This window comes from Equus asinus, chromosome 2 (assembly GCF_041296235.1).
Source record: "Equus asinus isolate D_3611 breed Donkey chromosome 2, EquAss-T2T_v2, whole genome shotgun sequence".
NCBI lineage: Eukaryota > Metazoa > Chordata > Mammalia > Perissodactyla > Equidae > Equus > Equus asinus.
The window spans coordinates 122,416,833-122,443,381 of NC_091791.1; the positions used below are offsets into that span (position 1 = coordinate 122,416,833).

Below are 26,549 nucleotides of genomic sequence, written 5' to 3' on the forward strand. Positions count from 1 at the left end.
CCCGCCCCCACATCCATGGAAGTTAGGAAACACAAGAAGAACCAAGTGTAACCTCAGCAGAAGCTTACTGCCTGAACACTTCCCGAGCAGAAGCCAGGTGCCCGGGGCATTACTCCCAGGCCGCTGGACTGTTACCAGCCGTGGACCACCTGGAGACCCCCTGAGATGTGGGGCAGTGGGCTTCCGCTGCCTCCAGGGTGTCTGTCATCCCATGCCAACTCGTGGGTGGGCTCTCCCTGCTGGATTAATTGTGCACCTAGAGCCTCTCATAAACAGCTATGATTTCCTGCAGGTACCGTAAAGTGTTAATGGTGGAATCTAGGTAGTAGTATATGGGTTTTTACATAAAAATCTTATAACATTTGTGAACAATTAAAATTTTCATAATAAAATGTCAGGGAAAGGGTTTGGCACAGAGGAAATTGTGCCACCACAACACCCACCCCCAGGGCTCTGCTTATTTGGGGTGAACCTACCTTGGTGATGAAAAAATCAGCAGTCCCAGATCCCCACTAACGAAGACAACAGAGGGCTTGTGCCCCTGAGAGATGCAGCCACACAGGGCGGCCTGGCTGCAGGCAGCATGTGCTCAGGAGGGTTATTGGCAATGTTATCACTAATATTGACAGGAGTAAGGAGGTGAGGACCACAGATGCCTGTGGTAGGAGATAGTGTTCATGTGTCTGTTCATTCTTTCCTTCCTCAGCCATTTGTTGGTACTTACTTAGTACCAGGCTGTGTATGGGCTTCTAGAGTCTCCAGTGAAGCCCTCCCAGGGCAGTCAGCCAGGCCTGTGAGGCTCCAAGGAAGGAGAGGCCTCAGGGAGAAGGCAATCCTATAAATGAAGGAAGAAGGCGTCCCCACAGAACACACGTCTCTCTGCCCAGCCTGAGTCAGGCCTGGGATCCAGACCAGCACCTACCGCAGACTGTGTCCTGGCCTGGGTGTTCTCTGGCTGACTCCACGACCCAGTGCCACACCTGGGTCCTCAGGCCACACCAAGGCTGTACACTTGACCCTGAAAGAGAAGAGGGCCAGGCCAGAACCACACCCAGAGCATCCCTCAGGCTGTGAGGAGAGACGAGGAACCACCCAGGGCCTATCCAGAACTCCAGGGAAAGATCCAGAACACACATGCATACACACTGTCTCATTCATGTTCTCTGCTCCCTCCTTCTCTTCCTCCAGAAGATAGGTAGGTAGGCAGATAGATAGACAGATAGATAGAAATGTAGAGATATATAGATATATCATGGAGCTCGTAATGACCTTAGAGCCCAGCTCATCTAACTAACTACCCATTTCACAGATGAGGAAGCTGAGGATGACAAGGAGGATAACACTTACTTGCCCCAAGCCATGCTGTGGGTCAACTGCAGAACTGACACAGACCAGACTCCATTCCAGTGCTCCTTCTCTGCCCAGGAAGCTCTTCTTGCCCCGCTTAACTCTAAGTGCACTCTTGTCCTTACTGTGAAGAGAACAATGGGGGCCAGGGAAGAGCCCTGGGCTAAGAGCCAAACCCCCTGTCCACGCTGGACTCCATTGGGCTCGGCCCCTGGAGTCTCCACCTCACAGCCCCCTCCATGAGATGGGAGTCGTGTTGCCTACCGTGCAGGTGGCTAGGCTCCCGCCGGAACATGTGCACAGTGTCCGCACCATGCCAAGTACGCAGGAGGGCCTCACAAGACCACAGTTGGCTTCCCTTTCGCACGTCATGGGCAGTTTATTAGGTTTTTCTGTATGTAGGTCTGAGAATCCGACATGTTCATTCAGTCTCTTTCAATTCAACTTCCCTTTTCTTAGCATCTTCACAGAGCCTGGAGCTCACCTTTCTCTCCAATGTGTGGGCTTTCTTCTTTCCAAATGGGTTTTCCCTCCTTTCTCTGTGTCTCTGTGTGCTGCTCTCTGTCTCTGTCTCTCTGTCCCTCTTTCCGTCCTCTCTCTCTCTCTGTCTACATCCTACTTCCCTCCTCGAGGGAGTCCCACATAGAGCCGAGTCTCGTTCATCTGGCTGCCCCAAGTGGGGATTGGCAATGACTCAGAACTGCTGGGTGGAAGTTTAGTTTCCCTTAGTGAACGCTTTCTACTCCCCATTCGGGCAGTGTGGTTGTATAAAGCAGATGTCAGGAAGGTTTACAAGCATGAGGGGAGCGCACTGCTCTCCAGTGGTCAGAGGTGCTCGCATTCCAGCAGAGGCCACCTGGGCAGCAGAAGCACCACAGGGCCAAGAGCGGCCTTTGGGGCGAGGTTGGGGGGTCGTGGTACACAGGGGTGCTTCTCACTAAGCAGGGCTGATGGGAGTGAAGCCTCTGTTGAGAGTGAGGGGCCGAGCCCATCACTCCCTGCAGTTTTGAGGGGCCAGACCCAGGGGTCTCTACCAATGCCGGCTCCTCCCCAGAATGAGAGCTCTGGGTCCCCCAGCAGCCCAGTGGGGAAGGAAACCACTCCTGCCCTGAGAACTCGGCCTGACCCCACCAGTGGGCCCATCCAGCTCTGGGACATCCCCCTGGCGCTCTAAGGGGACCCAGCAACTCACTGTGCCTGTGTAGCTGAGAGTGCCTTCCTTACGAGTTAGGACCCCAAGTCTCTCCTGCCTTTGAGGTGGGACCTTCCCTTTTTCATCTTTATATCCCAGTGCCCAGCCCAGGGCCTGAATGGTGCCCAGTGAAGGTACGTTATCCTGGCTCCTCTGTTTTCTAGCTGTGTGGCCTCGGGGAAGTGGCTTCACTTCTCTGAGCCTCAAGTTCATCCTGTAGAACTGTAAAACAGATAGTGATACCTGTTCTACTTGGTGACTATGGGAATAAATGAGATCACAGGAGACAAGCATTTGTGTGCTTGTCTCTCAAGAGATGGGGAAAGTGCTAGATAGCGACCTGCAGCTCTGTTTTTAACCTGCTTCCTTCTTGAAGGGGAGGAGTGCCCACTGGGCCCTTCCAAATTCAGCTATGTGAGGCTGCAGCTGACATTTCATTCTACAGCCCCAGTTATCTGTTTCCTAGGAAACAAGTGAGAGACAGTGACTCTGTGACAACATGCATGCACGCGCACACACACACGCACCCTGGCTGCCACCGAGACTGACAATTAACAGAAATACAATAAATGTCATAAAAGCTAAAAATAGTTTACGTTCCGTGCCTTGTGCTGCACTCCCTGCTGCCCGGGCACCGAGGGATGCAGGGATGGAGGACAGCACTCTCTCTGACAGCGCCACTCCATCAGCTGCGGCGCATCTTCTGAATGGACAGGCTTGAGGCTGCTCTCTGCCCCACCCCTGCCTGCCTCTCTCCTCCTGGTTTCACCAAGAGCAGCTTCAGGGGACTTCCCCAGGTTGGGTCCCCAGCACTTGGCTTGTCCACCCACTCTGACTGACCTCTTTCCCTGCTTTCCTCTCCGCCCCGAGGCTGGCACCCTCAGCCCCTATCTTCAGCCTGGAGAATGCGGCCTACAAGCATGCACAGTCTGCATGTCCATCCCCCTACCCTGTCCCTGACCCCCTAAGACCTGCCCTTTATCCTGCCAATGCTCTCCATCCACCTAGTTGCTCAAGCCAGAAGCCTGGGAGTTGTCCTTCTGGCTCTCTCCTCCCACCCCATCCCTCTGCTCAGTTCCACCACCGAGGCCCTGTCCACCTGCCCAGCCTTGCCTCTGGCATCCCTGTTCCTGCTATATAGGCCCCTCCCACCCCCTGAACATGTCTGTGTCCCCGACATCCATGCTACTCCCATGCTCTTCCATCTGACTGAAAACCTGGACCAACACCCCATCCTCTGGGAAAGCCCTCCCGCTTTCCCTGGGCTGAATCAGTGGGTGGCTTCCTCTGTGCCCCCACAGCCCTTTTTCCCCACCTCCATTACAGTAATGATCATTGCCCTGAATTAACTGTAGCAGACACATTGCTGACTAGGTTTCAGGTGTTGTTCTAAGAACTTCATGGGAATTCACTCATATACAATATTACAGACATGTGCCTACCGTTGGCTCCTCTGCTTCCTTGGGAGCTCAGGGGGCAGGCCCTGCGGTTGACCCAGCTGTAAGTCAGCCACCTGCACCCGACACAGAGGTGGCTTCCAGTGGGCTCTCCTGGGGCCCATGTCTGCCAGTTCATTGCTCTAACCCCAGGACCTCGAAGAGTGCTTAGCAAATTTTTGTGGAGTGAATTAAATGCCTGCTGCACAGAATTGGCACCCCGTTCCCAAAGGGGCTGCTCTCCTAGTGAGTGTCCCTGACTTCTTTCTAGCATACCTGATGGTTTGAAACTGGCTTTTTCACAATTTGTTGGCGAATAGGGCTTTGTGGGGTTTGCTTTCTTCTTACAAAATCCTAAGCATAGGTTCTGTTACACTACACAAAGGCTGCCTTAATCGAGAGTCTGAAACTGCTAAATAGAATGGCATTCTGATGATCACAAATAATGCAACTGTGCCTAGCTGATGTGGCAACAAGCGCTTTGCAAAATGGCTAGATTGATAGCAAGAGACGCTGCTGGTTCCTTGGACCCCCTGGTAATCGGAGATGTCTTCTTCTTGGTGCAGCATTATTTCACGGTTAACTTCAGCCATGAGAACCAGAAAGCCTTGGAGCTGAGGACAGAAGATGCGAAGGATTGTGACGAGTGGGTGGCAGCCATCGCTCATGCCAGGTATGTCCCCCCTAACCCCACAGTCCAGGCAGGAGGGACTGAACCCAAGGGTCCTGTTTTGAGCAAACCCCAACCCCAGGAAGGGCATGGCAAAGGAGGAGAGGAGGGGAGAATGAAAGCTGGACAGGGTCCACCTTTAGAGCCCTGGAACTCTGAGTCTGTGCCTCCCTGGGGAGCTGGGGAACGAGAGGCCGTGGGGAGCAGCATTGAGCCTCCCACCCACTTCAACCAGACTAGCTTCTTTTTTTCATTAGGGGAAGTGAGTATGATTTTTTTGGATTAAAGGGTTTTATGACTACCAAAGTCAAAGTCTCCGGGGGTCTAACCCAGATGCAGCCACTAATTTGCTGGATGACCATGAACTAGTCCTATCTTTTCTTGGGGCCTCAATTTTCTCATCTATAGACTGAAACTCTCTAAACCTCTCTGAGCTTTGCTATTCAGGGATTCTAGACGCGCTCCTCCCCTCATTCCCAACAGTGTGTGCCCCTCTGTGGAGGAAGACTCGCTGGGCCAGGGGCAGAAAAGCAAAAGAAAGTATATGCTGCAGAAAAAATGGAGGCTCCCTACTGGATGGAGTCTTGATGGCTCCTGGGGAAATAATGGGCTCGTGGACTGGGCTATGGCCCCAGAGCTAACAGTCCTCCAGCAGGGCTGGAAAGGGACACCCAGACTCACCTCTCTAAGCAGTAGATCTTTCTGGCTTAGTGGATACAGTGCGTTTCTGTGTCTACCTCCCTGTAAAATATAAGCTCCTGGGGACATGAAACAAGTGCAATTCTTTGCATCCCCAGGGCCTGATAAATGCATAGACAAGTGCTCAGTAAATGTGGGTTGGAAGAATGAAGGGATGAATGAGTAGATAGATGATGGATGCAAGATTGGATTTTGAGTTTATATAAGGAAGATGAATGGAGGGTGGATTAATGATAAATGGGTGAGTGTTTAAAGTATTTGTGGATGAGGGAAGGCTGGCTGGCTGGATGGATGGATGGGTGGATAGATGGGTGGATGGGTGGATGGGTGGATGGATGGGTGGATGGATGGGTGGATGGGTGGATGGGTGGATGGATGGGTGGATGGATGGGTGGATGGATGGGTGGATGGATGGGTGGATGGGTGGATGGGTGGATGGGTGGATGGATGGGTGGATGGGTGGGTGGGTGGGTGGGTGGGTGGATGGATGGGTGGGTGGATGGGTGGATGGGTGGATGGGTGGGTGGATGGGTGGATGGGTGGGTGGGTGGATGGGTGGATGGGTGGATGGGTGGATGGGTGGGTGGGTGGATGGGTGGGTGGATGGGTGGATGGGTGGGTGGATGGGTGGATGGGTGGATGGATGGATGGATGGATGGATGGATGGGTGGGTAGATGGATCCAGGGCCCTTCCTCGAGGCTTGGATCAAGCCAGCTGACCAGAACCCCCTTGTTGTGGCCATAGCACTGACCTTGGCCCTTTTGTTAAGCCATCTCCATCCCTGTCCTCAAGGGGTGTCCAGTCTAGCTGTGGAGACCAGGTTCTCACAATGAACCAGTAGAGTCAGGCTCTGAGTGTGGTGTTGAGTGGACAGGGAAGGGACTCCCCTAGGGACATCACAGTCCAGTCAGGAAGACGTTAGACGTGTGCACATATAGCTCTGGTGCAGGAAGCCTGTGTTAAGTACAAAGAACCATGAGAGAGAGACGTTACTTCCATCTGCAGGGAAATGGGGGAAGCTGGAAATAGGGAGACATTTGACCTAAGTCGGAGGACTAGGGCGTATTTAGTAGGTTTAGATATGAGTACTTCAGCTGCCACCACACCCCAAAAAGCCTTAAATAAGGCCACTGATATAGGAAAGAGAATTCCAAGAATAATGAAGAGACAAAGTTTGGGTGTCAGAAGGCAGATGAGGTTGGACGTTGGACTGAACCAGCCAGACTGGCCTTGAATACCTAGCTGAGATGTTTGACCTCTCCTCTGTAAACTGTGGGGAGCCATCGAGGTTTTATGCCAGGAGAGTAACATGATCAGAGCTATGATTTGGAGTAGAAATGGCTGGTGTTGTGGAGGATGGAATCAAGTGGGCAAGAACCCAGGTTCAGGGAGAGCAGAGGGACCTCAGTCTCCCCAACACTAAAGTGAAAGCAAAATACCAGGGTTGTTTTGAGAACCAAAGGAAATTATTTATGTGAAGGGACTTTGTAAGTGTTGAATTATAGAATGTTAATTTGTTATACATCCTGATAACCAGGACAACATTGATTTAGAAAATCAATTAACACAAAACTTTCTAGAGACAATAAGATACCACTACCTATAAAGTCTAGAATAGCTAAAATGATAAAGACCAACAGTACCAAATGTTGGAGAGGGGGTGGAGCAGCCATAATGCTCACAGCATGCTGGTGGGAGCACAGAATTGTTCAACCACTTTGGAAAATTGTTAGGCAGTTGCTTAGAAAGTTAAACATAGGGACCGGCCCCATGGCCAAGTGGTTAAGTTCGTGCACTCATCTTCAGTGGCTGGGGTTTCGCCTGTTCAGACCATGGGCGTGGACATGGCACTGCTCATCAACCCATGCTGAGGCAGTGTCCCACATAGAAGAACTAGAAGGATCTACAACTAGAATATACAACTATGTACTGGAGGGCTTTGGGCAGAAAAAAAAAGAAGAAGAAGAAGATTGGCAACAGATGTTAGTTCAGGTGCCAATCTTTAAAAAAAAAGTTAAACATACACCTACTCTATGACCCAGCAATTCCACTTCTTTGTATTTACCTAAGAGAAATGAGAAATGTCCACAAAAAGCCTTGTAATGCAGATGTCCTTAGCAGCTTTATGCACAATAGGCCAAAAACTAGAAAAAGCCAAGCGTCCATCAACAGGCAGATGTATAAAGGAACTGTGGTATATCCACACAATGGAACGGAACGCAAACAGCAATCAAAAGGAACCTGCTACAAACATGAGTAACTGTGTTTCAAAGTCAATGCTCTGGGTGAAAAAAGCCAGGCACAAAAACAGTACATGTTGATTCCAGTTACTTGAAATTCTAAAACAGGCAAAACTAACCTGTAGTGATGGAAACCCAAAAACTAGTTGCTCCTGGGGTGGGGAGTGGCTTGGAAGGGGCACAAGGAAACTTTCTGATTGATGGGAATTTTCTTGAGCTTGATTAGGACGCACGATTTATCAAAGCCAATCAAACTGCATTCAAGGTCTGTGCTCTCCATCATATGTGCATTGAAGCTCAAATTTTAAAAGCGAATCATGTGTATTAGAGAAAATATTTTAGTTCTCTATTGCTGCAGAACAAATGACCACAAACTTAGCAGCTTAAAGTAACACCCACTGGCTTTCTCTCAGTTCTGTAGGTCAGAAGTCTGGGCTCGGCTACAGTCTCTGTTCAGGGTCTCACAGGCTGAAATCAAGGAATCAGCCAGGCTGGGCTCTTACCTCGAGGTTCTGGAGAAGTCTCTGCTTCCAGGCTTATTCCTGCTGTCGGGAAGATTCACTTCCTCGTGGGACTGAAGTCTCCGTTTTCCTTGCTGGCCGTCAGCCAAGGGAGGCTCTTGGCACCAACAGGCCACCTGCGTTCCTTGCTTTGTGGTCCCATCCATCCTCAAGCCAACAACAGCATGTTGAATCCTTCTCCAGCCCCAAATTTCTGACCTTCCCTTACATGACCAGCCAGAGAAAACTCCATGTTACAAGGCTCCTGTGATTAGGTCAGCCTCACCTTAGACAGTCTCCCTGTCTTGAGGTCAGCTGGGCCGTATAACATACCCTACTAACAGGAATAAAAACCCAGCATATTTATCATCCTGGGGATAATACAGGGCTTGCAAACCAGGGTGGGGCAGGAAAGCTTGGGGCTATCTTAGAATTCTGCCTGCCACAGAGAGAGGACAATAATTCTTTAAGCAACTCACTAAATTGAAGATTGGCTCCAAGTAGCCAATAAAATAATAATCAGCTGAGAGAAAAGTCCTACCCAGCTTGCCCGGGCCTCTCGCAGCCTGGCAAAGCGTGTCCCCATCCAAGGGTACCTCTGTCTACTGCACAGTCCCCTAGAGTCTGTGAGGCTCTTTCACATGGCGTGCTGTTTGCTCCTTATGACAATCCAGTGAGGGGTCCCTGCAGCCCCGTTTGACGGATGTGGACAGTGAGCCCAGTGGCACACAGAGGGTGGGCACCTGAGTGGAGCTTGGGGGGCCCCAGATCCTGGCTCCCAGCTTAGCAGTCTGTGACTCCCAGGTAAGGCAGATTCAACTAGAACCCTGCCCTCCCCCGAAGAGGACCAGTCAGGCAAATTGACATCACGTACCTTTGAACAGAGACCTCTCCGAACTCCTCATCCTTCTGGAAGCCAGGGGCACCTGCCAGTTGGACATGCTGCGGGTTTCCTTCCCTTGCCAAACCCTGGGGGCTGAGTCAACTGGCTGGCCTCAGAGGAGTGTGCACCTTTCAGCCTGCAGGGAGGCACCGTGACGGTCACTGATGAGGGAAGCTGAGCCCCTTCCCTAGAATAGCCATCCTCGCCGAACTGTCCAGGCCGGCTGTGCTGGGCAGCTCCTGGGCCAGCACAGGCCACAGGGTCTTCTCTGGGATGCCGGCCGTGCTGGGCAGCTCCTGGGCCAGCACAGGCCACAGGGTCTTCTCTGGGGAGCCGGCCGTGCTGGGCAGCTCCTGGGCCAGCACAGGCCACAGGGTCTTCTCTGGGGAGCCGGCCGTGCAACTAAATGGGAAACCGCAGACTATGAGCTTTATTTAATCTCAGACCTCATACATCGCAAGTGTATGTGAGTGTGCATGTGTGAGTGTGTGTGTGTGTGTGTCAAGAAAGGGACTGGCTCTCTTCCACAGCCATATTAAGTATTTTTGCATATGCCTAATTTACCTTTTATTTACGGATACATAATAGATGCACTCTATATACAAAAATAAGCAGCTTCGTCTATGAATAGCGTGTAAAGACACAGTATACTCTCATACTGTATGTATAATATTCTGGTATTATGGGATCCCTCTGTGGTATGTGTATTTACAGCAGTGTATACAATGTAACACTGAGTGTGGCTTATCGTCTACATTTCACGGAGAAGAACTATGTGCCAAATTAGCCCGTCACGTGTGTAGACTTGCGTCATCAGGGACTGAAGCCTAATGCCAGCTCCAGCTTTGACACTCATTGACTTGTTTGGGGCAAGCCACTTCCCCTCTCTGGGCCTCAGTTTCCTCATTTATAAGATGAAACAATTGGCCTTTCATGATTCCTGAGTTCCCTTCTAGCTCTGAGAGTCCATGAGCGTATAAAGACAGTGCTGCACGAAGAGGTGCTCAGTAAATTTGTATTGGATGGAAGGGAGGGAGGGAGGGAAGAGAGGGAGGAAAAAGCAGCCCGCATCATTCTGCAGATAAGACTCTGGCCCCTGGTCTCAGAGCACTAAAGCGAGTGCCATCACTAGGAACAGACTGATGACTTCTCCGTGTTTTCACAGCCCTGGAGTAGGGGGAGGGGCAGTGGTGTGAAACGCTCCTTCGTGCTCTCAGCTGAATTTCCTCTGCAAGTAAAGACAATTAAGCCTCTTGGGATGTTGGAAAACTTTAAAACCTGATGTTCTAGTTAAAATTTATTTTAATAAGAGAAACACAAACTCCTCATTTTAATCAGATAGAATCGCAAACCCAAGAATTCTCTCTCAGAGCGTGTTATTTATCTTTAGAAGGGGTAGGGGAGAAACAATTGTAGCTTTGATTTCTGGTGTTTTCCCCAGGCACATGCTCCAGGTACACTGCCCTCCCTTTGCTCCAGCTGTCCCCAGGCCCGGACTCCTGCCAAGTCTGCCAGCCTCGCCCTCCCACCTTCAGGGCACTGCTGGAGTCAGCCCCGTTCTCCGACACTGTCAGGGCCAGGCCCTCTAATCTCCTCAGGCCCACCATGTCCTTGGTAGAGCTCCTTTTCATATTGCAAAGCTCTTTCCCACCCATAGCCTCCTGGGGTCCTCACCTCAAACCTGGGGCTTATAAGGAAGCTATTATTGTGGGGGGAAAAAAGCTACTTTGCCATAAGGGTCACAGGGGCTTAGATTGCTGTGTGTCACAGCTCCTGAGTCTGTGACAAAAGCCAATGTCTAACCTGGCACCCCACTGACTAGCCACATCCAGGGTACTTGGAAGGTCGTGTCAGAAGATGCCAGACTGAAAAATGTCCCCTTGACTTGGCAAGTGGGAGATAGTTGGTGATCCCAGAGAGGGACCCGGTTCTCATGGGGGCTGGGGACAAACACCAGACTGCCACCGGCAGAGGAGCAAAGGGGAGGAAAGACAAAGGGGATGGTGAGTACAGGCTGCTCTTTCAGCAAAGCTCCCTGCAAATGTGGAAAAGATGAGGTAGGAGCTGGAGGGAGAGGGAAGACAGAGGGAGGGCTTGGTTTTGTCCTAAATGGGGAGCGGCTTGAGGCTTTTTATATGGTGAGGAGAAGGAGCCGATGGAGCAGGGTGGTTGCTAACAGAGAAGAGAGAGGCATAATGTGAAACATAGCGATCGTGAGGAGAGGTCAGGGGTGGGCCCTGGGCTTGGGCAGGGGCTGGGGATGAGAAGGGCCTTTGCCCTCTGAGAAGGAAGGGAAATTGTAATATTATAGCTAAGTGGCACACATCATGTGCTCCATGTGGGGTACTGCACAACATGTGTGTCAATAATTTAATCCTCACAGCAACTCTGTGAGGTGGGGACTGTCATCACCCCCATTTTATGGGTGAACATACTGAGGCACAGAGAGGTGAAAGGACCTGTCCGAGGTCCCTCAGCTGGTGGGTGTGGGAGCTGGGGCTGAGCCCAGGCAGACTGCATCAGAGCATGGAGCCTCAGCCAGGACAGCACACACGAGGTAGGATGAGGGTGGGTGGGCTGGGGCTGGCAGGAAGTGACAGAACAGCATAATACAGGCAGTGAAGGAGGAACAGGATCACCTACAGGGAGGGAAAGGGAGTGGTGAGGAATGAGGTTGAAGAGGGCAGGCAGCTGACGGACACCTGAAACGTCTCAAGGCCCCAAGGGGGTTGGAGGGCTCCTCAGCTGGAGCTCTCCCCTGCTGAGAAGGGAGATGTATGACTGACCCAGAAATGGGACTTTGCCAGGTAGGAGGGAGGAGGGGCAAAGGTGAGGAGGAAGCTGAGGATAGGGACAGAGAAGGGTGGAGGGGGTGCTTCTGAGCCTATGAGTCCTATGAGGTGGTCCCAGGCTTCTGAGGTGGTCCCAGGCTTCTCAGGTAGTCCTATGAGGTGGTCCCACGCTTCTGAGGTAGTCCTGTGAGGTGGTCCCAGGCTTCTGAGGTGATCCCATGCTTCTCAAGTTGTCCTATGAGGTGGTCCTGGGCTTCTCAAGTGGTCCCAGGCTTCTCAGGTAGTCCTATGAGGTGGTCGTGGACTTCTGAGGTGGTCCTATGAGGTGGTCCCAGGCTTCTGAGGTGGTCCTATGAGGTGGTCCCAGGTTTCTGAGGTGGTCCTATGAGGTGGTCATGGACTTCTGAGGTGGTCCTATGAGGTGGTCCCGGGCTTCTGAGGTGGTCCTATGAGGTGGTCCCGGGCTTCTGAGGTGGTCCTATGAGGTGGTCCCGGGCTTCTGAGGTGGTCCTATGAGGTGGTCATGGACTTCTGAGGTGGTCCTATGAGGTGGTCCCGGGCTTCTGAGGTGGTCCTATGAGGTGGTCCTGGGCTAAAGCAAAAGGGAGGAGGAAGTGGGGGTCAGGGAGAGGGAGAACCAAGGGCCGAGGGCCCCAGACCTCCTTATGACATTCCCAGAGCCCTCTAAACCTTCCCTCCAAGCTGGTGGCCGCCTTTCAAGTCTTCTGCCCAGATGGGCACCTTCCCCTGCAATGCTGGGGTCTGCTGTCTGAGCCTCTCTGCCCTTTGAGGCTGGACTCCCTTTATGGAATCAGGTTTTTCTCCAGCTCTGACACTTTGGAATGACCCTGCTGGTGCTGTGGGGGGTCAGGGAGAGGCCCAGGCCTGGAGTGCAGGGAATAGTCCCACCTTCAGAGGCCCGTGACCTTAGTTAGGCAAGTCATTCCACCTCCCTGGCCTGGCTAGTCTTCCAAGTCCCACCTTCCCGCCCTCCCCCCAGCTGCAATGCCTTGCAAATATGAGACATGTTAATTTACACAAATGCTGGGGCTACTTCTTGTACCCTCTGCTTATTCTTTGGGGTACTTTCTGATCTGGCCCCACCTAACCATCCAGCCCCATTGCCAATTACCCCTCAACACAAGCCTTCTACCTGAGGCTGCCCGTGGATGGGAAGGCCTGACTTCCAATTCCAGGGGGAGGGGGAGGGGCTATTCCAGGAAGTCTTCCCTGATTACAGGTCCTTGTTGCTGGCCCCCTCCTGAATTCTGACAGCCTGTAGCACACAATTTGGCACCCGCCTAATCAGTCTGGCCAGTGCTATGGTGTTAGAAGCCTAGGGTACTGTGAGAACACCTCACAAAGTCTGGGGGGAGGGCAGGGAAGGCTTTGTGGAGACGGTATTTACACTGAGACCCAAAGCTAGCCTTGGAAAGAGGATGGAGCTAACCCAAGGAAAGAAAGAGGGAGAACGCATGTTTCAGACAGAAGATCTCTCTGTGCAAAGGCCCAGGAGGAGGTGGGGGAGGGGGGAGAATAGGACCAGTTAGAGGAACCAGAGGTCAGAGTGTGAGACGAGAGTTGGAGAAGGGACCGGAGTGATCAGTAACAGCACAGCAGCCTGGTCAAGCCCCTGGGCACTGTGTCTGGGAGTCGGGACCTTCCCCTAAGTGCAGTCAGTGGGGGAGCCCCACTTCTGGTTGGATCTCTGAGGGACAAGGATGCAGGGTCTCACCCACCATGTCCGTCTGTCCACAGCTACAGGACCCTGGCCACAGAGCATGAAGCGCTGATGCAGAAGTACCTGCACCTGCTGCAGATCGTGGAGACGGAGAAGACTGTGGCCAAGCAGCTACGGCAGCAGATCGAGGACGGGGAGATCGAGATCGAGAGGCTAAAGGCGGAGGTGACTGCTGGCCAGGGGCATGGAGGAAGCTGGCCGGGGACCCAGGCCCCAGACCCAACACCTCACACCCCGGGCTCCTGCAGGATCAAGGGGGCACATGATGGCCAGGGAGACCAGCTCCCAGCTATAGCAACACCAGCCTCCAAACTTAAAATCAGTGATGCTGGCAGAGTGGGAAGGCCCTGTTGTCAGATCTGGGTTCATATCCCACCTCTGCCACTTAACACCTGCAGCGTGGAGCAAGTCCTCCCAACCTCTCTGTGCCTCTATTTCTTATGGGCCTTTTACACTTAACTGACAAGGCTGTGAGGATTGAGTGAGACTATTTATGGGCAAGTTCCAAGTTTCTCTGCCTACGTCCACATTGCCTAAGCCTTCTGCATTATCAGCCCAAGGCCCTGGGGCACAGTGTCCCTGGTACATCATTAGAGTGTGGGCTCCTAGCTTAGCTCCAGGGCGGTCCCCCCCTCCCTCTGCCTGCCACTGTAAGAGCTCCTACTGGGGCTTACCAGGCGTCTGGAGCCACGCTGTTACTAGGGTAAGCTTTCTAGAACTTCTACTCAAAGTGTGGTACATGAAGCAGCAGTAGCAGCCTCAGCAGGAGCTCATTAGAAATGCAGAATCTCAGGCCCCACCCCAGCCCCCCTGAATCAGAATCTGCACTTTAACAGCATCCCAGGTGATTCCCATTCACATTAAAGCTTGGGAAGCGCTGGCTTCAGGCCCCTTAGCCACCCCTCACCAGCTCTCCACCTCAGCACAGAATGATCTGATTGCCTCTCACCCCCCACCTCACAAGTGTGCTCAGAACCGTCTGGCCACATCACACAAGGACTGTGGACTCTGAGCTGAGGAGACAAAAATTAAAAGGCAGCTTCCTGTAATCAGGGTCAGCTACATAATTTGCAGGGTCCAATGCAAAGTGAAAACTCAAAGCCCTGGCCAGAGTCGCGAAGTCTATCTCCCCTTCCCACGGCCCACCTCCCCATGGCAGACAGGTGACCCCCAACTTCAACCTCCAACCTCCCCTAACCTCTGTGCCATGAGGCACTTGATACCTAGATTAGGGGTGGGCAAGAAGCCCCTGGCAAGTCAGCCCCCTAATGCACCAGGCACTGTCTCCTCACTCTGCCCTGAGACATCACCCTCTCTGCACTACACTGAGACCCCTGCAGAGGGTGGAGAGTGACGGTGGGACTGGAGTCTCCTCCAGTTGCCTCCCAGACAGAGGGTAGCAGTGGTCATGGGTCCTAGGGTGTGGGGAACGGGAGGCAGGACCACATGGGAGCCAAGTCTCCAAGCCCCTGAGGCATGCTCCACTGTGCCATCAGATGTCACTTACAAAACACATCAACTTGGAACTTCAGTTTCAACAAAAATTTCAGGTTCAACACACATCCTCTAGCCCCACACCAGGCACCTTCAGATATGCTTCCTTAGTCCATCCCCACAGCCATCCTGAGAAGATCAACCACCTGTGTTTTACATGAGGAATCAGGCTCAGAGAGCTCAAGTCACCCGTCCAAGCTCACACAGCTGGAGGTGGCAGAGCCGGGACTGGAGCCCAGGTCTGCCTATCTGCTTGCCAGTCTTTCTACTCTACTCAGAGCCTCTTCCTGCACAGCTCTGGGGATAGGGGCTTGTCCCATCTCTAAACCACCTGGTTCATTCTGGGCTCACACTCCAGAGACAATCCCTGGGTTCTATACTAGCCCAACACACATCCCTGAATCCAAGTTGAGCCCCTGTAAGTGACCAGAGGTCTAGCCCCAGTACCAAGTTATTAGCTTCATGATCAAGGGTGTCCAGGTGTCATTTGTTCGTTCACTCACTCATTTACTAAATGCCTAAGACCACTTACCACTGCCTCATCCTCCTCCCCAGGCTTCTCCTCTCCAGTCAGCTGGAGCTCCAGGCTCCAGGGACAGCTCCATAGCTGTGAACTGTGCATCTCTTGGCCTTTGCACATGCTAGTGCTCCTGTTTGGAATGCCCTTGTCACCACCATACTTCCCTGCCTGGTGAAATCCTCCCAAGTTCAAATGCCTCCTCCCGGGGACTCCCACCCCAGAGTGTACTCCCTGCTCCTCCACTTCCGCACCCTCATCATGCCACCTCAGAGCCAGCTACCGCCCCACCCCATCCCCCCACCCCCCACCCCCCGATGTGGCGGGGACTCCATGGGGGCAGAGCTGTGTCCTTTATCACTCTCTCCCTTAGGCCTGGCTCACAGTAACTCCTCAGAAAGGGCTTGGGGTTTGAATGGACGTGAGGCTCTGTGGTAGGCACTAGAGAGGTGGAAGTTTCTGCCCTTAGGGTCTGATTGTGGTAGAGTGATTGGTGCTATAATACAGCTTTCTGTGTGATCCCAAGTCAGGAAGTGAGTCATTTTATGGCCAAAGTGAGTGTAGGTTCATGTTGCATGTAGCCTTAAAAGCTTCCGGGTGTGTAGGCCAGAGAAGGGGTGGGTGCAAAGGGCAGAGCCCCCTCTGGTGCTGGGGAGCACAAAGCAGGTCAGTTGTGAGTGAGCACGTGCATGCATGTGTGTGCGCACACAGGCATTGTCAGAGTGGCAGCAGAAGCCCATTCGGTGGGAATTTGGAGCAATGCTTCCAGTTGAACACGTTAGCCTCCAGGGCAAGAGATTTTTTTAAAGACTTTGAAAGAAAGACCACTTCGGTAAGGCTTTCTGGCGGTAGGCTTTCTCGCTCGCTCGCGCTCGCGCTCTCTCTCACACACACACACACCCTGCAGGGCAGAGGGCACCAGTTTGCTCTGGATGGCTCCAGGAAAGTGGAAACAGAGCCCATTTCCCAGGAAGTAGGCCATCAGGGAGCAGGAGGCACTGAGAAGCCAAGTAAGTGACAAGTGACCCCAGTGACAAAGACAGTGGGTCTTAGAACATCAGAGCTGGGAGTGATCTGAAGACGCTGAGGTCCATAGAAGAGGAAGGGACTTACCCGAGGTCACTCCAGGACCCCTGGAGTCCAGGCTCAAACGGATGTCCTGGCTCCAGATCTTTGGCCTGTGCCTGCCCTGCAACTTACTCCTTCCCGCTGAGGAGACAGGCCTGATAAGGGGTGCCTGTCAGGGAATGACTGTGTCTCCTGGATGATCCCAGGCTCTCAGGGTCCACCTTTCCTCTGATAGCCAAATAAAATTCCTCAGGCCCCATCCCACATATCCCTGAGGATTTACAGGGGGCTTACCTTCTCCTGGCCACCTCTCGCTTCCAAATTCTGCCCTCCTGACTTCCCACATCACTTCCCACAACAGCTGTCTCTACTCAGTCCTTACTGCTCTTTATCTCCTGGGTGGTTGCTACATGTATCTGTCAGGATGAGCTAGATTATGCTGCAATGACAAACCAGCCCCAAACCTTAATGGCTTAAAACAACAAAGATTGCTTTCTCACTCACACTGTGTGTCCAGTGTAGGTTCTGCTCCGCAACATTCTCAGTCAGAGTCAGGGATGCAGGCTGGTGGGGCTCCTGCCATCAGGAAATTCACCAGTCCCATGGCAGAGAAGGAACGTGGTAAATGATGCCTGACATCTCTGCTCACATTGCATTGGACAATCAAGTCACATGACCACACCCAACTTCAGGGGACTGGGAAGTATGATCCTGCCCTGTCCACGGAGGAGGACCAGAGTATCCGGGAAAGCCCTGACTACCCAACTGAGGCTCCTCTTTCAGCCCCCAAGCCCCTGGCACAGGCTGTTGTATGTAACAGACCTCCCAAAAGGTCTGCGTATAATACAGCAGGGTTTCCACTACTGAAGTAGGAAACAGCTTAGAACTGAGTAGAAGATGTCCCTGTCCTTGTGTCTCTCAGCCTCTCCTGCTAAAGGATTTCTCACTGACCTCCTCTGCTCACATTGACCTCTCTCCGTGCACTCCCACATGCCATTTTGTTGGTGGTGGTGTCGTTCATAATCTCTTTACTACCAAGACATCAAGTTATGGCCCTGCATCCAGGGTTGTGCTGGAGCTGGCTCATACCAGCCTGCAAGGGCCAATTGTTAAGTTTTCAAGAATTTTACAAGCTAGTTACTCAACCTTTAGTAGCTTACAGTGGGCCAAGGTAGGAATGTTTACACCATGGAAGTTGGCAATTGCTTCTAGTCAGTTTTTCTTTCAGGGAGCTGGTCATTAAGCATTTACCAATATACCATTGTCTGCATGTTTTTTCAGGATGAGCTACATAATTTGCAGGGCCCAGTGCAAAATGCAAATGCAGGGCCCTTAAGAATTTCAAGGCAGCAACAGCAGAACCTTAAACCAAGTATCGGTCCCTTCGGGGACCTGGGGCTCTGCACAGGTCATAGATCTAGGAGGCCAGCCCTGCTTCCACTCCCTCTATGCTCCCCAACCCTGTAGCCCCCGCTTCTAGCCATCTCTCCCTAGGGGTAACAGGAGATCACATCCAAAGTCTGCACAAAACTTGATTAAGCAAAACTATCCACCTCTGTCTTAGTCTCTTCTCTCCCCTCTAAACCACCCTATCAGGCCTCATCTTTCGTAACCAGAAAGCTCCAAGGTCCACCTCAAACACAGGGAGCCTGTCCCCTTGAGAAGAATCCTCCCCTCCTCTAGAATGCTCACTTGGCACCATTTCATTGTTTTAATAACTGTGTTTCTCCCAGTTATGATTGGGAGTAATTTGGAGAGCTCAATCAGGTCCTAAAGGCAGGATACGAGTTTAGAGATAGTCGTAATATTTTACTGGTTTGGAAGCACTCAGAATCCTGGAAGGCTGACTCTGGAAGAAACTCCAGAGATCTTTAATTCAGGGTTTAAAATAAAAATTTAGCCATGGAATCAGTTTTGCAAACCAACTTTGACATGGAGCCCACTCCGTAAAATAGGCCAATGAGGAGATTGCTCTGGGGGCAGTAGGAGAGTGCAGCCCTGACCCCTCCCCACGCAGCCCCTCCCCAGGGCCCACCCTCCATGCTATCGGTCCTGCTTCTCATCTTTCCTCCTGCCATCCCCACTCCTGCTGCCCTGCACTCAACACCCTATGATACTCTGTGCTTTTGTTCTCACCATCCTCTCTGCTCCAATTCCCTCCATTCCATAGCCCACCTGTTGGGCTCCTATTTGTCCTTCAAAACCTCTTCTGGGTAGCCCTTGCCACTTCCGTGGTGAGACCCTCCCACTGCAGTAGGTGCACACCTCTGTTCTAGCCTTGCCTTGTTGGATTATAAGTTACCTCTGTGGGTGTCTGACTGGAAGCTCCTCCAGAGCAAGGGATCTAACTTATCCACCTCCAGCTGCATCTCACCAGTGCCCAGCATGGTGCCCACCACAGAGACCCCATCAGGACATGCTGACAGGGTTAGCACAAATGGAGACAGGGGTGGGCACCTGTTGGGCTTGGAAGAAGCCAGAGGCAATCAAGACGGAAGGAGAAAGAACTGAGTTGTACAGCAGCTGTTAGAAAAGCAGGAAATACAGAGATCTTTCTCAAAACCTTGGCTGCTAGCAAAAAGAAAAAGACCTGGGTTAATTCCGTCATCAGTTAGTGCACTGGCTAAATGCATTCTGGATTAAAGACGCTATCTCCAGAGAGGGAAGTTGGGTGGGGCAGGACCCAAGGCACAGTGCTTCAAAGGAGTGTGGCAAAGGAGGGTTTGCTTCTGATTCACCAAGAAAACCAGACTGCAGGGTGCCCAGTGGGCAGGGACCAGTCAAGACACCCGCAGAGAGCCGGGTTGGGCAGCCAGAGCTGGACTCTAGCTGGCGAGTTGGGCCATGAGCCAAAGTCCCACCTTTCCATGGCCATCGTTGACAAGGGTCAACTAAGCAGGCCCGGGACATCAACCAAGCCAACCAGGGTCCAAAGCAAATCCCTCTCCAGAAAGGACGTGCCAGGATTAGAGAAAGGCTGCCTCTGTGAGCTCATGGGGACTGGGGCTCCTGCCGCCATCCTGACACTGGATGCTAGCAGGGATGGGCCAGGGCCCAAGACTTCTCTAGGGACTTCCAGCTCACAACTCTCCAGAGCTTTGCTCGCCCAGCCTGATCCTTAAATAAAGACTCCACGGCTGTAGGTGTTGCCTGCATGGAGCAGAGCGCCTGACCTAACTGCATCTCATTTTTGCCCTGGTCCCTGCTGAGTAGATGTCCTGGAGTGCCTCTCTCTGAGAAGAGTGCCATGAGTTTTAAATACAGACTGCTTATGCACATGCACGCATGCACACACACACATTGCCATCCTAAAGAGGAAAGGGCACCACGTGCAAATCCCAGAAGTGGCAAAGAAAGCACGCTGGCGCAGAGGTGATAACATCAGGTCAGAGGGGAGGGTGTTGACTGGGCATCCTCGTTTCTGAGCTCTGCAAGAGCCTGCGTGTGCGTGTGTCCCTCAGCCCTTTAGAGTACAGATCAAAGAATCGGGCTTTGTTTCAATGTGCAAATTTCTCAGAGAATCGACAGAAAAAAAAGGCAGAGGGGAAGCCCATGTCAGCACTAAATATTTCTCCATTAGATATTTTAGGCCGCTCTTCAAGCATAGGCTGGGGTAATTTTAGCAACCCAGGAGTGGAGAGCGGGTAACTGTTCCATTTTGCTTTCAAAGTGCCCCATTCGCTCAATTGTGAGGGCCCATTGATTCTGTGGTTCAGCAAGTGGCCTTGAGGGGACAAAGCCACATGCTCTGAAGAGGCAGCAGTGCTGGCTCTAGGGCCCATTTACAGATTTGCCTGAGCTACTATCTTTAGACGTGCGGGGCTTAGTGACTGCAATGTGCTCCTGTGGTTGACGTTTCTGTGGCTGCTGTGCTCTGATTCCTTTTTAGTTCACTTATTTATGTAGCCAACAAATACGCGTGGAGTGCCCAGCCCCATGCTAGGCACCAAGAGCATGTTAGTGAAGGAGACAGCTACAGTCCTGCCTGCAAAGCTCCCAGCAAAGATGGGAGAGGGGGTAAGCAATGCCAGCATCTCAACAGGAAAGTCCGCAGCGCTGCGGAATCCCTGAGAAAGGGCACCCAGCAAAGAATCGCAGCCAGGGTGGGGGGCCAAGGAGCCCTGCCCCAGAGGATGCACGACTGGCCTGTCCACCAGAGGCCTCCAGCCACAGTGCAACTTAAGGCCCCCTTCTCTTGGGCACCACATTTTGGGTTTGTTCTTGCTGCTGTGCTGGCCTCTCTGATCCCCAAATCAGGCAAATGGAGACTTTTTTTAGGGCAGCTCAAATGTTCGTTCGAAGGGCTGTCCCTTTTCTTCAGGCCGGCAGTTTCCAGTTTATGCCCCAAAGTGGGCTCTCGGTCGGAGAAGTGTTTCAGGGCTCCCCAGGAAGGGGCAACCAAGTCAGCAGGCCTTCGCCTCAACCACCTGCGGTTATCTGATTTCATACTGGGGTTCCAGAACGGTTTTGTTTGAAAAAATAAGGAGACTATCCAAGTGTCCATCAATGGATGAGTGGATAAGCAGTGCAGTGTGCACCTACAACAGACTATTGTTCAGCCTTAAAAGGAAGGAAATGCTGACACAGGCTACGACGTGGAAGAACCTTGAGGACAGTATGCTAATAAAATAAGCCAGTCACAAAAAGATAAAAATTGTGTGATTCTACTTAGATGAGGTCCCTGGAGTAGTCAAGTTCCTAGAGACAGGAAGTAGAAGGGTGGTTGCCAGGGGCTGGGGGAGGAGGAATGACGAGTTATCGTTCAGTGGGCACAGAGTTTCAGTTTGGGATGACGAAAGAGTTCTGGAGACGGATGGTGGTGATGGTTGCATGACAGTGTGAATGTCCTTCATGCTGCTCAACTGTACACTTAAAACTGGTTAAAATGGTAAATTTTATGTTACGTCTATTTTACTGCAATAAAAGTCCAAAAATAAAGGGACTGATGGTTTGGGGAGTAGGGAGAAGGATCACAGGTTTAGGCCAAAGCTCGCAGATTACAGATGGGGTGCCTGCACCCCAGAGAGCGGAAGGGCCTTGCACAAGGTCACTCAGGGTCAGAGCCCAGCTGCCCGGAACCCATGTGGATGGTTACCTGTCCAGTGCTCACTGTCTCACAGTGTCTAGAGCATGTCTGGCTCAACGATCTCGCCCAGAGCAAGGGACTTGAGCTGCGGTATCACTGGTCTTCAGGGAGGAAGGGGCAGGGGGCTTGCTCACCACGCTGTGGGGAGGCCTCCACCAGCCAGTGCCCCTCTTGGCAGCTGACCTATGTTTCTATTGCAGATCGCATCCCTGCTCAAGGACAATGAGCGCATCCAGTCCACCCAGACTGTCACGCCCAATGACGAAGACAGTGACATCAAGAAAATTAAGAAGGTCTGTACCATCTCTCTAGGCTGGCAAAACCACCCCAGCCCTCTTTAGGGAGCCTTCTGGCACAGCCCAGGGTCAGCAGTATCCACCCACTGTCACACTGCCTCCAGGGCACACCACCCCCACCTCAGCTCCAGAGACAGAAACAACAGCCCCTCACCCCTGATCAGAACCTTGTCAAGCCATTTCTTCTGGTTGCCCCTGTGAGGTATGGTCGTTCTGCCCCATTTTATAGAATAGAAAACTGAGGCTCCAAGAGATGAGGAATCCTACTTGTTGAGAGCATCAAAGGACCCCAATGCCATCCAGACCAGAAACTGCGGACTGGCATCCCACAGGCCAAGTTCAGCCTACTAGCATGCTTGGGGTTTTTAGCTCACCTGGTGTTCTTTGTTTTTTTTATTTTTTTGTTGCCAGTGCTTTAAAAGCTAAACATTTCACACAAAAATCTGGATTTGTGGTTTCTCAAAGATAGAAATAGCTAGCATTCATGAAGCCCTTTCTATGTGCCGGACACTATTCCAGGAGCTTCACGCAGATTAATTCATTCCTAACTAAAAACCTTCTGAGGTTTTATTATTATCTGCATTTCACATATAGGGAAGCTGAGGCACAGAAAGGCAAAGTGACTTGCCCAGGTCACACAGCTAAGTATTTGCAGAGTGACATTTAAACCCTGGCCTCCAGGGTGCAGAGCCCACATCCTCAGTCACTGGGACACACTGCCTGCTGGAAAAGCAGGAGGTCCTGCAGCCCCAGGCCCACCTCCCACACGCTTGGCTCCAGGCAAGGAGGTGCTGCCCCATTAGTCCCTACCCAGCCAGCTTCATGCATCTCTAGGACCTGCCAGGCCCCCACAGGCATTGGGATTTGCCACCAGGTCTGAACCAAGCCCCCCAGGCAGGGGTGCCCTGGCCTGCCTTCTCTGCTGTGGCCCCACTGGGCTTCCCAGCCCATTGTGAGAAGCCATTCTGGTTGGAACATTTTGTTAAAGACCAGCTGAAATCCACGTCCCTCCCTCTATTTTCATCCTCCTGGAGCCTCAGAGCAAGCCCCTCCCTCATCAAGAAAGCCCTCCCACCTTCAAAGAAAGCTGTTCGGGGCTCACATCAGGCCTCTCCTCTCCAGGACCACACCCTACCCAGTGAGTCTGCACCCACGTGGCTGCACCTGCCATTCATGGCCAGTGCCCCTTTCAGCTGATAGTATTTTGATGAGCACCTCTGCCTGATCCCTTAGCAGGTGGCTCGTGGATCCTCAGTCCTTCCACCCCAGGACCACCCAATGCCCTTGCTCTGGGTGCCCTGGGTCCCTCCCTGTGCAGACCCTGATCTTGCACACAGCTCAGAGGCAGAAATGGCAGGGAGCTGGATGGTGCCTTGACTGGAAGCCTGTGCAAGAATTCTCTGTGTCTGTGTGAATCAAGGCCCTTTCCCAAGTTATTGCCAAAACGAGGCCACTCCAAGCAGCTGGACTCTTAAGACAATCAAGTCAAGTGTCAGTGTTCATTTCCCCGCAAAGGCAGGAGGAGAGGCTCCAGGCAGGTGCTGGTCCTCAGAAGCTCTGATGAGGCCCAAGCACGAGATTAACTAATTTGCCATGTTCTGTTCAATTTGAAATCACCCGCTATCCAGACAAGCTGTAATTGAAACTTCTGGGCTTTCAGGCTCGTCGTTAGGTAAGATGCGGTGTGAGCCAAGCCCAGCACAGCCTGGACACCCTCTATGCCCGTGCCACCTCCCGTTATGGACACTTGGGGCCACACTTTTCCTCCTTCAGAGAATGCTTCTAAAGCAAACTTGAGGATCTTGTTAAAATGCAGAGGTCTGGGGCAGGTCTAGGAAATCTGCATTTCTAGCAAGCTCTTGGGAGAGGCTGATGCTACCAGTCCATGTGCCACACTTTGAGCCCAGCTGTCATCTCATTAGCCCCATTGTGCAGATGGGAAAATTGGCTCAGAGGTTCCCGTTGACTTCCCTTGCACCATGCAGGTAGGCAACCAGGCATGGTCCTTGTCTGAGCTCTTTTCCCTACATGCCGGGCACGGGGGATGACAAAGCCTTGGTCCCTGCCCTTGGGGCACTCACAGCCTGGGAGGACGAGAGAAGCCAAGACTATGTAATGGGAGCCTCTCCCGCCTGTCTCGGTGCCCAGGTGCAGAGCTTTCTGCGGGGCTGGCTGTGCCGGCGCAAGTGGAAGACCATCATCCAGGACTACATCCGGTCGCCCCACGCAGACAGCATGCGAAAGAGGAACCAGGTGGTGTTCAGCATGCTGGAGGCCGAGGCCGAGTACGTGCAACAGCTGCACATCCTTGTCAACAACTTCCTGCGCCCGCTGCGCATGGCTGCCAGCTCCAAGAAGCCTCCCATCACTCACGATGATGTCAGCAGCATCTTCCTGAACAGGTGAGCACCCCAAAGGTTGGCCCCACCTGGAGTGCTTGGCCGAGGCAGGGAGAAGGAGACTAACCGGCACAGAGCCGAGTTTCAACATGAGCCGTCCTAGTTCCCACCGAGTGCTGATGAGGAAACTGAGGCCCAGACAGGAAGGAAGTTGCCCAAGGTCACATGGCTAGGAGCCACAGCCTCAACAATTGTGGGGTCTGGGGCAGGAGTACAAACAGAGGCCCCCATAGCATATGTCTAAAGTTGCGGTTCTCAACGGGGGCAGTCTTGCCCCCCAGGGAACATTTGGCAAAGTTTGGAGACATTGTTAATTGTCAAACTTGGCTGGGGCGGTCGGGGAGGGGCAGGTTTGCTACGGGCATCTAGTGGGTAGAGGCCAGGGATGCTGCTAAACATCCTACAGTGCACAGGGCAGCCCCTCAACAAAGAAATATTCCACCCAAGTGTCAGTAGTGCCAAGGTTGAGAAACCCTAGTTTAAATGATAACTCTTAAGTTATGAATCAAGCCAGAGAAAGCTAACCAAGTTCCGTTCTTCTACCTGGACACCGGCATGATGACCTGGAGCCCAGGTTCAAAGTTAGACTTTTCAGGCTCCTTCGAATTCTGCTCTGTACCATACTCTCCACGTACCTTAGGAAAGCAGTTCCTTTTTATAAGGCGACCCTGGTCGTTAATAGGGTTTCCTGTACCTCAGAAAGCTAAGCTGACTACTGCTCTTGTACTGTCGGCCTCTTTTGAAAAGGATTTTCTTAGGAAAGGGTTTAAATAAATGAGCTTTTTGGTGGGTAATAAAATTGAGAGAACTAGATAAAAGTGGCAAACATGAAAACATATGTACAAAGTGCTATTTACAAATGATTCTCACTGAAGAATTAAGGTAGATCATTGTGTGCTCCTAGCTGTTCATTCAGCTGCGTTTCTGTTAAAATGTTCGTCAGCCAGTCATTTCGCTAATTGCAAGCGGCCCTCATCCAGGCTCCCTGTGTGGGTGTCAGGATCCAGGGTCCCCTTCCCTGTGCCCTGCTTTCCTTTCTCCCTGCCAGTGTGGAGTGGCGAGTTGGAGGGGCCTGCGGGACACCTGTGGGGAGATGGGAGAGCCAGCACATGAGGGTCAGATATGGGTCTGATGCCCACGTGAGAAATCGGGCTACAGAGGCTGAAAGTCATTAGGGTGGGACAGGGCTGACCCTGTGGATTGGATCAGGCACCAGAGTTGGCGGACAGGGTGGGGAGGGGAGAGAGAGAGGTGGGCAGAAGGAGGTCTCATAAGATCTTCAAGAAACTTGGACTCACGAGCCTTACAAGTTGCTTTTTAACATACATGTTTGAACTCAATTTTTAAACATTAAGTGAGTGCTTTTATTCACCAGCTAAAACAAAGAAAACAGATAGTATCTTTTTGTGAAATCAGGTAACGTTTATTCCAAAAACGACAATTGGGTTTTTTTTTTTTTGAGGAAGATTAACCCTGAGCTAACATCCGCTGCCAATCCTCCTCTTGTTTGCTGAGGAAGACTGGCCCTGAGCTAACATCCATGCCCATCTTCCTCTATTTTATGTGTGGGACTCCTGCCACAACATGGCTTGCCAAGCGGTGCCATGTCCACACCCAGGATCCAAACCAGTGAACCCCAGGCCACCGAAGCAGAACATGTGAACTGAACTGCTACACTGCCAGGCTGGCCCCTACAATTGGGTCTTTTAGACTTAGCGACCTGAAATTTGGCTGAAAAGTGGGAGGAACTTGTTCCTTCCTGAGTAAAGCCTGGACAGCTCAGCTGGATTCACAGACCTTCAGACACGAGCGCAGGGTGCTGGGCCCCGCCCCGAGTTCCTCTGTCTGTGGGTCTGGGTGGAGCCTGGGGAACTGCATTTCCAGCACGTGTGTAGGTGCTGTGGCTGTGCTAGAGCTGCAGGCGACTGCCTGTGTCGGGGGCTCCAGCCGCTAACCTCAGAAATCCTTCAGGAGACGTCGTCACAGTTCTGTGTTGTTTGTGTATTTTAGTCCACAATTACAAGCTTTTGGTGACCGCTTATCATAATCACTGAGAGATACAGGTGTCCTTTTGTATTTATTTAATCTTCCCATAATTTTGTTATACTTCATTGATCTTTAATGGGATCCTTTTAGCCTGGAATCTTTAGTTAAGAGTTTCGTGCCAGCTCACAGCATTTGTTCAAAA

At 52.1% G+C, this 26,549-nt stretch overlaps 1 protein-coding gene across 4 annotated transcripts in view; it reads left to right on the top strand.

The window, feature by feature from the left end:
* Nucleotides 1–26,549, top strand: part of RASGRF1 (Ras protein specific guanine nucleotide releasing factor 1) — a 112,556-nt gene that overhangs the window by 19,380 nt on the left and 66,627 nt on the right. For all 4 annotated transcript variants that reach the window (XR_006522625.2, XM_014856406.3, XM_070497402.1 and 1 more), the window contains exons 2-5: nt 4,542–4,648; nt 13,519–13,666; nt 21,867–21,959; nt 24,111–24,364. Coding sequence is in view for 3 of the 4 variants with exons in the window: in XM_014856406.3 (XP_014711892.1) it covers nt 4,542–4,648; nt 13,519–13,666; nt 21,867–21,959; nt 24,111–24,364 (602 nt within the window). In the remaining variant the exon portion in view is untranslated. The remainder of the gene's footprint in view (nt 1–4,541; nt 4,649–13,518; nt 13,667–21,866; nt 21,960–24,110; nt 24,365–26,549) is intronic.